General features: G+C 50.0%; 1 protein-coding gene across 1 annotated transcript; it reads left to right on the top strand.

The window, feature by feature from the left end:
- The first annotated feature begins 5,103 nt into the window (after positions 1-5,103).
- TRIB1 (tribbles pseudokinase 1) lies at positions 5,104-10,707 on the top strand. The gene is made up of 3 exons (XM_074842196.1): positions 5,104-5,647; positions 6,081-6,373; positions 8,451-10,707. Exons 1-3 carry the CDS (start codon positions 5,345-5,347, stop codon positions 8,917-8,919), a joined length of 1,065 nt encoding a protein of 354 aa, XP_074698297.1. The 5' UTR covers positions 5,104-5,344; the 3' UTR covers positions 8,920-10,707.
- The last annotated feature ends 344 nt before the right edge of the window (positions 10,708-11,051 follow it).

The raw sequence follows: 11,051 nt of genomic DNA, 5'->3' as shown, positions 1-11,051 counted from the left end.
AGCGTGTTTCATCATTTCAAAACGCTGCAGAAAATGCTGTGGTGGGCTGAGAAGAGAGCCTGCCTCACTCGCTTATTCTGATGTTAGTCCAGACCAGAAGACAGAGCTTGAAAGCACACACATGAATTGAATTGCATGGGAAGCTTACCAAAGGAAGTGTTTGCTTGTAAACTCAGTATGAATAGGATCTTCTCTGACCGCAAGGGAAATGGAGAGACACTCATTCACTGTCCGCTTGTGCAATCAACTTCTGAAATAAAAACAGGATTTGAGGTTTAAAACCTGAACCTTCACACGTCTTTCAAGCAACAGAAGAAGCCTTCATGCTCTTTAGTCCACAAAGGAACAAAGTCAAGAGGTGTTGCACATGAGATTCCTTGGATTTGGTAACAACTGGCTTATCAAAAGGGAATTATTTAGAGTTCCTAGCAACAGCAACCCTCAGAGCAGTTTCTGTGTGGGCTTAGGGGAGACATCTGAACACCATTACCTTGCCCTTCTTTTGATGTCACTACATGCTCATCATGTGTTTTATATCTTAACAGTGAATCTGCCACTGAGTTCCACAGTGTCTAAGGATGGTTGTGGGTTTATCACAGATGCCATGCCTGCTATAAAAAACATTACTTTTAAGTTCTTTATCACCTGACCACACAACTACTCTTTGAGTCCTGTCTGTGCAGGGTGATTCTGTCACCAGTAGATTATGGACAACCTGCTGGTTTTAAATTGCTGCCTTTCATTCTAGCAGTAGTTTAAGTTTCATTACATGGCTTGAGATAACTTGTGAAATAAAGTTATTTGTTTTTCATCATTTGCCTGATAGATTAATATTAGCTGAAGTATTTGTGTGTCACGCTTCTCTCATCTGATAACTAAAATAATGACTTTTTAATTTCTTCCCATAGCAAGCAGCCAGTTTATTTATAAGTGGCCTAATCTAGTAGAGATTTACTCTGTGTGTCCCATGATACATATTATCAAAGTTACCAGACCTGTCCCAAGCACTTGGGAAGTGGGGAGATGGTTACACAATTCTCATTGCCTCTGGCTGTTCTAGTTACAAAGATAAAGGGTCAGAGAACTGGAGCAGTGGAGATAATTTTGTGAGCATCTAAGGAAAAGCAGCCGATCAGGTGAGTGTAGGCACTGGCTGAGGGTGAGACAGGTAGATGCTTGAGTACCACATAACAAAATTCCCCTTAAACAAAATAATATGCCAGGAAAAGGGAATGGTGATGCCTGACCACCAGAAATTCTGGATTCTTAAATCTTCATCTAGCAGATGCAATAGTGCTGCTTGTCTCTTAAAAAAGAGGAAAAAATGTGAAGAGCAACATCCAGCTTGCCACAGCTCTGGCAAATCTGTGCTGGGCAAGTCTTCTGCTGGGACGTGCCAGATCTGTGATACACATCCCACAGGATCTTGTTTCTGCTCCAGCCCCAGCTCCTCGCCTCGCAGTTGGGACTCCAGGAAGAGGAGAGACAGCAAGCAGTCCTGCTTGCTTTGACCATCCTTTTCCAAGGCAGGATCTACTTTTTGTAATGATTTTGTAATATCCTTTCACTGCTCGTCAGACTTCCTTAGCATTTGGAAAGTGCCTGTTGCACAGTGTTGTTCTCTGCCAAGCACAGACTACTGATTTGTACTCCCAAAGGCCATCCCTGCCCCACCTCACTGGTACCGCGCTGCTGTCGGAGCATCCAAGGCTGAGTGTTTGGTTCCTTGTAGTCTGCTGGCTCACAGCAGTTCATTATTCTGGCACCTGGGTAGCAAGACTCATCCACAGAGTCCATGTTTTATCCCCAGGTTAGGTCCATAAGTGTAATTCTGCACTGATCTGCAATGATTTACAGTGCTATCCATTGGAGATGCGTAACACTGCCTTGGTTCATTTGGAAGGGCTATAAAGCCATTCAGACTCAGATTCTGCCGGCACAGCTGAGAATTGCCATGCTGGTATTCGTCTCATGTATGCCAAGCAGGTAGCCCCAAAAAAATCTTTTTTGGGGGAGGAGGAGATAGAATGATGAAGGCTTGTGGAGGGCATAGAAGGAAGACCCCCAATGGCTTTTGATTTCGGGAGACTAATGCAGGAGATGTGCCTGGATGCTTAAAAGTCTGTGGGGTGACCTACAATGAACAAGAGACCGCTATGGCAAGTGTGGTAGCCCCATCTTCTGCAAAAATCTTCTAATGCTGAAATGCTGCAACAGTTCTTCTATTCTTTACAAACCTCTTCCTGGAGTTCCTTCTGTTCTCTGCATAACCGAACCAGGCCTGCATGCAAGTGTGGAGATGGGTAAGGAGGACAAGTTTCAACCCTCTGAGAAGTGCCATGCCATGCAGGTCATCAGACACCATCCTTGGTATCCCCTTTTTTTTTTGCATTTTAGGGATCAGCCAAAATTAGAAAAAACAGAAACGCCAAAGTGGGAATCACTACTCTGCTCTGCATGATGGAATGAATTTGGTGGGGATGGAGAGGAGTCTGGATGTGGACCTTTTCTTATGATCCATACCAAAACATAAGACTGAGAATAAGGTAGTGAGGTTTATTAATTTGGTTAATAATTGCTACTACATGTTTATTCATTAATGCTTTGAGCACCTCAATGCATACCAGGCATTTTAAAGAAGCAATGAAGGTTTCCTACTGTAAAGAACTGCCCCCATTTTGTAAAGACCGGACACCTGGGGGATTTAAGCTTGGGTTCATCTCACAGTCAGCTGGGAGAGGGTACCCACCAGCACTTCTGGGATGAATTGCCCAGGCCTTACCCTTTCCTGACCTCTGGGGACTGCACACCCAGTTTCTGTGCTCCAGTTAACTGGGACGCCCCCACGAAGTGTGAAATCTGGGGAATCCCCATGAGAAGAGGCTGCCCAGACACCAGGAGCCTGTGGCAGAACTGTGGGGTGCAATGCTGTGTGTACCTCTGCGCTCTGCTCTCCTCTCACACCCCAGATGGTTTTTGGGGAGGACAGGATGACGAGGGGGCTTTTTGCCCTTCTTAAGGACCAGTGGGTGCCATCCCCACTTTGGCTGCCAGTAGCCTGAGCCAAGCACCTGTGCTGGTCCTGGTGGCATAGGACCAGCATGAAGGGACCAGCTGTGGAGGCTTTAAATGGGTGGGAGGCTGGAAAGGTGAAGGATACAGCTTCCAAGGATTTGTGCAAATGGATGCTCAGTATGACCCTTCTCCTCAGTGGGGACAGTGAGCTGGCACAGGAGCTGAGAGAGGGGATCTTCAGGAGGGTGAGGACCAAAGACACACACTTATCCCAGGTGCACCACTTGGTTTTTACACTGACATCTTCACTCCTGCTCACACTGCATCTCAGCCTGAGAGAGCTACTGAGGATGCTGTTACACACTAATAATGCCTGTGAGTACATTTATGCAGGTCCTTATGCAGGCTATTTTGATGTGTCTACACCCTTCCCCTGTCCCCAACAGCACTGACACCCCCCTCACCTCGCACTATCTCAGATGTAGGAAGAACCCACACATTCGCCTGGCAGCAGCATCCCAATCATAAAACTTCCAGGAAGGGAAAAGTAATTCAAAGGTCTGATGGATAGTTGTGCATGTTTTACCTATGAGAGGAACGAAATAAAATAGCATGCTTTGAGACTTGTGGTGAATTGCTCTGAAACAATCTGCAGACATTAACGGAATTGTATTTCTGGGGGGGGGAAAAAAAAAAAGAAAAGGAAAATGCAGGCCCTGGGATATCCCTTTATGGCATATGCATTTTATGTTTAAATGCATTAATGGGACTGCTATGCTATGAGTCATACCGCACAAGAGTTTCATGTGTTTCTTAAAATACACTAGAAGTAGCTGAAGGCATGCACGGGTTTGCCGTGCAGTTATCTATCAGGAATCTGAGCAAATACCTGCACGCGTGGCACCACGGGCTTCAGAGCTGGGGCGGGGGGGGGGGGCGCATCCTGGGCCCTCTCTGCTGCTTGAACATACCAGGGTTGGGGAAACCGAGACAGGATAGGAACTGATCCTACAGAATAACAAAGCGCAGGCTTCCTGTGTTATTAGGGAAGCCTCAGCACTGAATTACAGAAAATTTGCATATATGTAAACAGAAAAGCTGGAGAGTTTCCCTCTGAAGCACTCTTGTCAAAACTACAGCTGTCTGCATTTTTTCCAGGGATGATTTGTTGTCTGGTTTTCTCTCATTTTTCTTCTGTTTACTAACAGTCCTGGCTGCAAATCTATTTACTCTTCCTTTAAACCCACACTTTCTGAGCCCGATGGTGGCTGCTAAGCTCGATTCTCTGCTCCTCACAGGTCACTTCAGCTGCTGCTTGCTCTCCCTGCTATTCCTTTTAGGGAGAGCTGAGTTTTAACAGGGGAAACACCCAATGCAAAGTATTTCTGATGGTGCATGTTAAGTCCATGCTTGTGAACGAAGGGTGGTAAATACACAACAGCTTCGTGATGCAAACACTGGGGTGAATGATGGTTAATTAGTGATTAGTGAAAAGCAAGAATTGGGGCTGGGGAGAAGCTGTGGCAAATTTATAAAGGAGAAGCTCCTGGGAATGGAGCTAGGCAGGGTCTCCCTCCACAATTAGCTTGGCTTAGCTTCTTGTTCTTACACCTCGCACGAGGCGATGCTGTCTCAAAAGCACTACAGAGGCATTTGAAATTTCTGGCACCGTTTCCCAGCAGCACCCGCCGGTCATGGGTAAACCCGCTGCTGGCATTTCCAGGGCTGCCTTTGCAGAAGAGATGCTCATTCTCCAGTGCTGGGGACTTTATTAAAGCTCGGCTTTGCTAAGAAACTCTCCCTGCCTCGATCTTTGTGCTTACAAGCGGGTGGTGGAGGCTTCTGGGAGCACGTTGGCCTTGCCTGGGGTGAACCCCAAAAGCGAAGGGGTGACCCCCAAGCGCTGCCATCCTCAGGACTCGGACATGAGATGACCTTGCTCCAGACCGGGGCGGGGGGGGGGGGTCCCCGCCGCGCCCCCGGCCCCAGAGGGTCACGCAGTCCTAGGGACCCGCCGCCCCGCCCGGCTCCGTGACCCGCTGGGGCCGGGGGCGCGGCAAGCAGCGGGCGGAGCGGCGCGGAGCGGAGCAGGCGTGTCTGAGCCTCCCTCCTCCCATTTCCCCGTGCGTCAGGACCAGGAGGAGGAGACTCACTTTTTTTTTTTTTTAATTTTTTTTTTTTTTTTTTTTTTTTTTAAAGCCTCCAACTACTTTAGCGCGGAGTCGGCAGCAGATGGTGGACACAGCCCGAGGTTTCGGCGGGGAGCGCGAAGGGATGCGCCAAGCGCGTACCGCCCGCCTCTAGCTCCGCGCCCGCGTCCGCTCCCCCCATGAGCCGCCCCGCGCCCCTGCTGCCGGCCGCCCGCTGCCGCAGCGCCCCGGCCAAGCGGCTCCCGCCGCTCCACGACGGCTCCGCCGAGGAAGCGCCGGCCGCCAAGTGCCCTCGCCTCGCCGACTGCGGCCCCCCGGACTGCCTCAGCGCCCCCGGCTCGCCCTGTGCCCCCGCGTCTCCCGCCGGCGGGGGGGCGGCGGGCCCCAGCCTGATCGCCTCGTACCTGCTGCTGCCGCTGGCCGAGCGGGAGCAGGTGTCGAGGGCGCTGAGCGTCAGCTCGGGCCGGGAGCTGCGCTGCAAGGTGAGCGCGGGGTTCCGCGGGCGCGGATTGTCGGGGGGGGGGGGCGCGGAATTCGGGATTCTCCCGGTGTTCTTCAGCGCCGCGTAACCGCTCGACCCGGGGAGAGCCTTGCAAAACACCCTCCCCGGTTAGAAGTGCCCGGCCCGCCGCCGGTGGGGATTTACATGCGCTGAGAGTCAGCTGTAACTCCGGGTTACCTCGGAGTACCTTCCCCAAAAGGCTTTGGGGATAGCGGTTTGTTTTATCTTTTTTTTTTTTGTTCCCCCCCTTTCAATATAAAATGAACAGGGTCTCGGTAACCGCTTTGAACGGCGCTCCTGCCGAGCCCTGGCTCCCCTCCAGCTCCCTCGTCATTGTTTGGGGAGAGTCGCTACGCGAGCGGCTGCTTTCAACGCCCTTGAGAATGAATTTCGGTTTAATTTCCTCTTTACAGGTGTTCCCCCTCAAACACTACCAGGACAAGATCCGGCCTTACATTCAGCTGCCGTCGCACAGAAACATCACTGGGGTCGTTGAAGTTATCCTCGGGGACACCAAGGCCTATGTGTTCTTTGAAAAGGACTTTGGGGACATGCACTCCTATGTGAGGAGCTGCAAGAGGCTGAGGGAAGAGGAGGCTGCCCGGCTGTTTAAGCAGATCGTCTCCGCTGTAGCTCACTGCCACCAGTCGGCCATCGTACTTGGTGACCTCAAGCTCAGGAAATTTGTCTTCTCTAATGAAGAAAGGTAAGCGGTTGTCACCAGCCAGCCATGGGGTGAGTGGGGAGGGAGGAATGCCACATCCAGAGATGCAAAAAGCATCTCAGGGAGGGGAAACAGCCATGTCAGCCCGGCATCACCAGCGAGCGATCCAAATCGGTCTCCATCACGTGTGTGTAGTAGGTCATGGATCTAACTGGTACACACTTACTCGTAGTTGGATCTCGGCTGATGAAAGGGAGGAAGCTCGCCGGGAGCTTCCTCTCATTCAGCAGAAGTTCAGTGAAACCTGCTGGTAGACAAAAGGACGATAGTTCGGATGCTCATTAGCGCCAGAAGATGTCATGTGTGCCACTCATTCAGTGTAAAATGAATCAAAGGCAGAGAGAAGGAGAGGAGGGAGGCCGAGGCGTTGTGCCGGCGAGGGGGAGCAGCCCGGCTGGGGGAGCGGGAGGTGTGAGGAGCTGGAGCTCTCGTTCCTCCTTGCACCCAGGAGAGCTGCCCCGTGGCCACAGCAGAGCTGCAGCGCTCAGGAAGGGTCTCCTTGCTGAAATCCCCTGCTGATCAGGGTTACGCTGCTAACGAAAGACCAGCTGTGTCCTTTGAGGCTTTTATCCTTCCTCCACTACCGATGGCAGTGCTTTCCGTGCCCCGTGTGCCTGGGGATGTCGGCACGCACGGGAGGGAAGGTGGGACATGGTTAAATATTGTTTTGGGAACCCTGCACCGAAGAAAAGCACTTTGGTAAAACTTAGCCTAAAGCCTAGGTTTATAGAGAGGAGATCTGGAATCTAGTTGTTAAATTTAGATTAGGGAAATAATTCAGTATTTCCCTGGAGTGTTTGCTGCTCCTGCAGTGCCTCACCACACATGGCAGAGCCAGAAATACATTTTTAATCAGCAAAACTGACTCTAACTAGCTGCTTACCCAGTGGAAAGCTAAAAAAATAACTAAAAGCTGTAACGTAGTTGTACTTAATCTGATGAAACTGGAGGTGATATTACTGAAGCAGAAGAAAATGCGTTGGTTTTTTTTTAACTGGGCTTCTCCAGGATATCGTTTGTAAAGATAAGAAAATTAACCAGCAGTGCCCCTCTTAAACAGAAACAACCATATGTTGACATGCAAAGAAAGTAATTCCTTTGAAGGAAACTATTGCAGCTTTTCCCGCCCATAAGAAGATGAAACATTTGTTGAAATGTTACATTGCACACAGTCTCGCTCATTTGGAAATAATGCGTTGCACAGGCAAGTGTCATGTGCATCCCATTTGGCAAGAAGAGGGTTAAGCAATGGCAGGCGGACTCGGGCTCTCCGGCACAGGTGCAGTTTCAGGGCTCCTGCAGCCAATCCCGGGCCCACGGTTCGCGTTGAGTCATATTTTCCGTTTGCAGAACCAATGGGTATTTGACGAGGTCACGCTGAGGACAGGCTGCAGCCAAGGCAGCGACACCCCAGCGGGCTGCAAGGCAGCGCAGAGACCTTCCAGGCACGCTCGATGGCTTCCTTGCCGATGCGAAGCCCCTCTTTCCCCCCTGAAAGAGGAGGTCAGGGTGGACCCATCGCCACCCGGGAGGTGGCGGGTGCTGTGGTACCCTCCAGAAAGGCAAAAACAAGAACAGTTAAAAAATAAATTTAAAAAATAAAATACAAAACTCGGGAGAGATTATGGTCCCCGCAAGCGCGGAAGGGAGCTGGACTTTGCAGTTTGCAAAATCACGCACTGGGTGCTGTTTGCTGAAAGCCTGAACCGCAGATAGCGGCGTGTACAATGTATTGTAACCGATTAACCCCCTGCAGTTGCAGTGCAACCTGCATAGATAGAAGGTGACTTGCTGGTGTTCCTCGAGAGCCCTCTGTGTTGTTAAAATCCTCAGTAAATAAAATAAGCAGGCGTCGTTGGGTTCCTACCCGATGCACGTAGCTGTGTGTGCATTACACGAGCCCAGGCAACTTCCCTGCTGCAAATTAAAAAGTGTTTACTTTCCTTTATGCCAGTGTGAGAAGGGGAGCGGGCGCTGCTGTGGCAGGGGGCTTGCCGTGCTCACTTGTGCCTGGGTGTTGCTATTTTTAACCTGTGGCTTCCTCTCCTGTCCTCCCCAGGACTCAGCTGCGGCTGGAGAGCCTGGAAGACACACACATCATCAAAGGCGAAGACGATGCGCTCTCAGACAAGCACGGCTGCCCAGCGTACGTCAGCCCTGAGATCCTAAACACAACGGGGACTTACTCTGGAAAATCGGCTGACGTGTGGAGTTTGGGAGTGATGCTCTATACTCTGCTGGTGGGACGCTATCCCTTCCATGACTCGGACCCTAGCACTCTGTTTTCCAAAATCCGGCGTGGACAGTTCTGTATTCCTGACCATGTCTCCCCCAAAGCCCGATGCCTCATCCGCAGCCTCCTGCGGCGGGAGCCCTCTGAAAGACTCACCGCTCCAGAGATCTTGCTTCATCCTTGGTTCGAGGCAGTCTTGGAGCCTGGATATACAGACCAGGAGACGGGAACTTCGGATCAGATTGTTCCAGAATACCACGGAGACAGTGATGATATTAGTTCCTTCTTCTGCTAACCCTGAAATCTCCAAAACCTCGGCGGTTCTCACCTCCGGCATCTTCGTAGGGTTTCATTTTTCCACATTTGCAAACTCAACAGCATCTTAAAGTGCCAGTATGGTCAGAAAAGTGACCTTGTTTAAAATAAATGCCAACCCATAGATCTCCGCTCCCTGAGCATACTCAGAGTTTCATCCTCTTGCTCTGCTGGTAGGTCCATCCCGCCAGCCCTGGAGGACCCGTGCAGCTTCGTGAGAGCTGCCTGGCTTTTCTCCTGTCTCCCGCATCCTCCACCTGTGTAACTGGCCACATCTTGGCTGCAGAGTCTTATGGCTGGCAAGGTGTGAGACCGAAAGGCAGCCCCGTCTGCTTTCCTGTGGTGGCTACAGGGGTGCGGAGCCCTGGCCGCGATGCATAGGGGGTGGGGGGCACGAGACGTGCCTCTAACTGAGCAAATCTGACAGAAATGGCTAAAAAGGGGAATCGACTCAGCATGCCACACCAGCCGGCTTGCAAAGTAGCTTTCTGACTGTAAGCACACTTCAATGAGAGAAGGAGGTCTTCGCCTGCCACGGCCAGCTGCCTGCTTGCTGCTGCTCCTCCAGCTGATGTTGCTTTCAGAGGCATGAAGCTCCTAGATCCACCTGTAAGACAAATCACTGCTGTGGCTCTTTCTGAAGCAGAAACTGGTGGATCTCTCAGCCGGATCCCCTCCAATTCCATTCACTGACCGGGAAAGCATTTTAAATAGACTTAAGCCTTGCGTTACCATGGTGTAGCCTATATAACTTTATGCCCTCAGCGAGCTTGTCAAGTAGCAGGTCTCGTTAGCTCTGAGTGCCAAAACATATCCGTTTACCAAACCGTAACACTATCGGCTGGGGCGCCTTCCCTTGGAAAACAATAAGGGGTATCTTGTACAGTACATGTAAACATGGTCGTGTTTTCCTACAGGCTCAACTCTTAAAAACATCACATCCCCTCTCCTCTTCCCTCCCCCTGCTCCCCCCCCCCCCCCAAATGTTAGTCTTAAGAGTAAAATCTCCATACGCCCTTAGTTGATTATTCAGGTATGTTTGCCTCTGGCTACATTTTTTTCCCTTAATTTTTTTTTTTCTGCATGATTATTCATAGTCTTTCCAATGTGCGTGGATAATGAATATATCTAAATCATTAGCTTCCTGGGTTGGGGGTAAGTAAAGCTTAGTCCTGCCTAAAATTACTGCTTTGTTTGACATTTGTGTCCAGTGGCTTATGCAAAGAGATGTCCATTCTCCTTAGGTGAGAGTGTGGCTTCTGAAATGGCCGTGAAGTGGGTAACGCACATCCCTGACACGGCACAGTTTGAGTGAAGTAATTTTAAGGGTTAACCCCCGGCAAGCTGCAGGCCCACCACGCGTTGCAAGAATACCATGTATACCTCATGGACTGTGTACTTTGTACATACCTTACTGTTTGGGGTTTTGTTTTCTTGTTTTGTTGTACTTTGTTTGTCCTAATAAGAGGTGTCGAAGAGCAATTTAATGTGAATTATTGTTGGCAATACTAACTTGACAGAATCATGAGCATTAAGAGCAGGGCACTATAGCTCTCCGTTGCACTAAACCTCTCATGATTGCTTGACATTTGTATCTGTGATACAGTTTAACCCTTCTATGAAAAACAGTACATTTGTATATATTGGTAGAAAACTCTGCCAGAAAAGCTAAAAACACTATGTCCAACTTGTAAATATGTATACGTATGTGGAAAGCTGGATGATAAAGTCTGACTTGTAGAAAGTTTTAATAAACTTGGTTTCATAATGTTTGTCCCTATTTCTTGCGATGCCTCGAGGGGAATGCAACTTGAATATGTTTGGTTTAATCTGAAAAAATGGGGTTTTGCATAAAAGAGGTCCCTATACATGCCTCATCGTGCCTGAGCTGCTGGGGTCTGAGCCCTGACTCCCCCAGCTCTGCCCAGGGGGAATCCCCATAGAGATGAGTGGGGACAGGGGATGGCTACTGCCTTTTGAGGGGTGGAAAGGGCGTGACATGTCCCCAGAGCTGTGTGAAACGGGGTATCCTGTTCATCTGATAAACAAGGGCGAGAGGAGTTACAGCTCTCCTCTGAACTTCAGAAGCCCTACTGCCTTTCAGCATGTGCA

Source organism: Strix aluco, chromosome 1, assembly GCF_031877795.1.
Source record: "Strix aluco isolate bStrAlu1 chromosome 1, bStrAlu1.hap1, whole genome shotgun sequence".
NCBI classification, from domain to species: Eukaryota; Metazoa; Chordata; class Aves; order Strigiformes; family Strigidae; genus Strix; species Strix aluco.
Note: the sequence above shows the minus strand (reverse complement) of the source record. Positions and strands in the feature narration are given on the sequence as shown.